The sequence below is a fragment of the Cyprinodon variegatus genome, unplaced genomic scaffold (assembly GCF_000732505.1).
Source record: "Cyprinodon variegatus isolate N-32 unplaced genomic scaffold, C_variegatus-1.0 Scaffold576, whole genome shotgun sequence".
Lineage (NCBI taxonomy): Eukaryota > Metazoa > Chordata > Actinopteri > Cyprinodontiformes > Cyprinodontidae > Cyprinodon > Cyprinodon variegatus.
In genome coordinates this window covers 480,990-483,450 of record NW_015151029.1, presented here as the reverse complement: position 1 = coordinate 483,450, position 2,461 = coordinate 480,990, and the positions used below count along the sequence as shown (strand labels likewise).

Genomic DNA, 2,461 nt, shown 5'->3' with positions numbered 1-2,461 from the left:
TTAGAGCAACAAAATAATAAAATCGGTATTAACCAAAACTCGGAATCGGCAGGTCAGACTTTTTAAAGATCGGTGATCGGGAATCGGCCAGAAAACTGCAATCGGTGCACCCCTAGTCGTTATATTGAAGGTAAACTAAGCAGTGACTCTAACAATATTCATGTTGACTAGTGCTAAAAAAGACCCTAATGAGCCCTGTAAGTATTAAATGTTAAACTGTACATCTTTTAATTGTTCGTTTAATTTTAAAAACCTCGATTAACCCCGCAATTAATAAAAAAAAGGAAGTTAGATATAAACGCCAGGTCAAACTGTTGGCAGTGAACTCTGAAAGCTCCAACATACTAGAATAATCTTTCCCATTTGACCAGACCAAATTATGAAAAAAATAAATAAATAAATTAAACGACTACTTTTTTCAAAATTCTTATTTAAATTTTTCTATTAAAGAAAAAAGCAGAACTGCAGTCATTGTCACAGATCCGTGCCTGCTGCTCAAAATAAAAATCATGCGCCACACGTTACAACCAACCTGCGCACAATGTCCTTAACATAGAGGTCAGGGATTCTAATACAATATATAATAAAAAAGATGACTAATAAAAATAAAATAGAACCACAACAAGACAGTGGAACAGTTTATAACTGGGTGAGGCTGCAGAACGGTGATTCTCAGAGAGGTTTTTCCTTTAAGCAACTGGCAGAAACATCCCAGGAAATCCATTCCAGTGCAATTATAACATCACTGTGCACATTTGAATATTTCAAAAAAAACTATTACGAATGGTTGTCATCACAATTTGTCATAAATTCACATATTGCATGTTGATAACATATTTGGTTGAATAAACTCTTGTCGATATTTTGCATGTTCTTTCTCAGTCCTGTGATTACTGTTAATAAAGACCACTAGTACCATAAAGTTTTGTTTTAAAATCAATAAATCTTTGGAAAAAAGTTATCCCACTATGAATAATTTATGAACCTTAGCCTCTGTTGTTATTTAGTAAATTTTGCATGTTTTACAGTGTAGCTCTAATCCACACAGAATGGCCTCAGCTTCTAATGTAAGTAATGATCACTGTAAGAGTCCTAGAAAATTATGTTTTATCTTTGCTTCTTATATATTCTTAGAGCATTAGTAAAAGTTTTGAGACAATTGAAATAGACCACTGACACCAAAATCTTGCATGATAGAATGAAACAGTGTTGAAAGATTATTTTCAGGAATTTCTCACCTGTAATACTTCGTAGATGGCTTTCTTGTACATAGGTTGTTTGTTATAGGTTGGTTGGTGAAAGGCATTGCTAAATGAACTTAAAGGGAGAAGCTTCTCTACACAAACCTGTAAAAAATACACAAAAATTGATCCAAATATTTTTTGACTTTGCATAACACATAGATTTTAAACGAGCAACATGAGGCACAAATAATAGCTCACTTTAAACCTTGTGGTTATCACTTAATCCAAGGTTGTTTTCAAAAGGCCAAAAGAAAAATCACCTGCCAGTAATGTTGCTGTTTGCTATGAAAACTCACCACTGAGAATTTTCCGTCTCCAAACCACATAACCCATCTGGTTCCCTCAGCGGCTCTGCTCCGGCCCGTCATCCACCAGGATACGATGCGGCCTGGCCACCAAGAAAATCCTCGCAGCTTTCCCCAAACCAGGTCGCCGATGCCAAAACCACGGCCGTCCTGCCGCCAAAAGACAACACAAATCATCCACTCTGTATTAACTTCTGAGCCTGTTTATGAAGCCTTTCCAAACAGCTTAGATCTCAATGTTTTTCTCCTTTAAAAAAAAGAACACTGTTACATAAAATAAAAAGAAGAATTAACAAAATAAATTTGATTAAAAAGATGAAAACATTAATATATTAGTAAACTGAGACATCATACAGTCTATTTTAAAGTCTATATTCAAAGAACTTTTTAAAAATGCAGTAAAGCAAAATCTTTAGCTACATAAAAACCCTTTATTGAACACACAGGGATTAATTTAAAAGGATAGCCACAAAAGAAAACAGCTACAAGAATAAAAACATATGTTCCAAGCACCAGGCATTAGGTAGTAAAAGAGTAAAGGCAAAAATGCAAGTGATTAACTTCAGTTTATAAAAAGAAATAATCTTAAATGCTATGGCTTGTTTTAATTTAATTGATAACGCTTCATTAATCCACAAAATAATAGTAAACCGCCAAACGTCTATGGATCAAACAGTCTCCCAGATTCACTTATTAAAGAAACAAAAAAACAGTTTAGTTGTAAATCAATTAGGGCTGCAACTAACGATTATTAAGCAAATCTTTCAATTTATTTTTTAAATTGATCTGATAGCAAAAGGTTTCTTGAAGAACAGTTTTTACGAAAAGAAACAAGGTGAAACTAAAACTTTTCCACTTCAGGAGTTCTGGATAGTACGGAAGAGGATTAGGGCCACTAAAAAAAAAAAAAAA

General features: G+C 33.7%; 1 protein-coding gene across 6 annotated transcripts in view; it reads right to left on the bottom strand.

Annotated features, from left to right (window-relative positions):
• The window catches only part of dnmt3a (DNA (cytosine-5-)-methyltransferase 3 alpha), an 84,909-nt gene that overhangs the window by 19,713 nt on the left and 62,735 nt on the right, over nt 1-2,461 (bottom strand). For all 6 annotated transcript variants that reach the window (XM_015392177.1, XM_015392175.1, XM_015392176.1 and 3 more), the window contains 2 exons: nt 1,541-1,699; nt 1,239-1,346 (listed from right to left, as the gene is read on the bottom strand). In XM_015392177.1, coding sequence (XP_015247663.1) covers nt 1,239-1,346; nt 1,541-1,699 — 267 coding nt within the window. The remainder of the gene's footprint in view (nt 1-1,238; nt 1,347-1,540; nt 1,700-2,461) is intronic.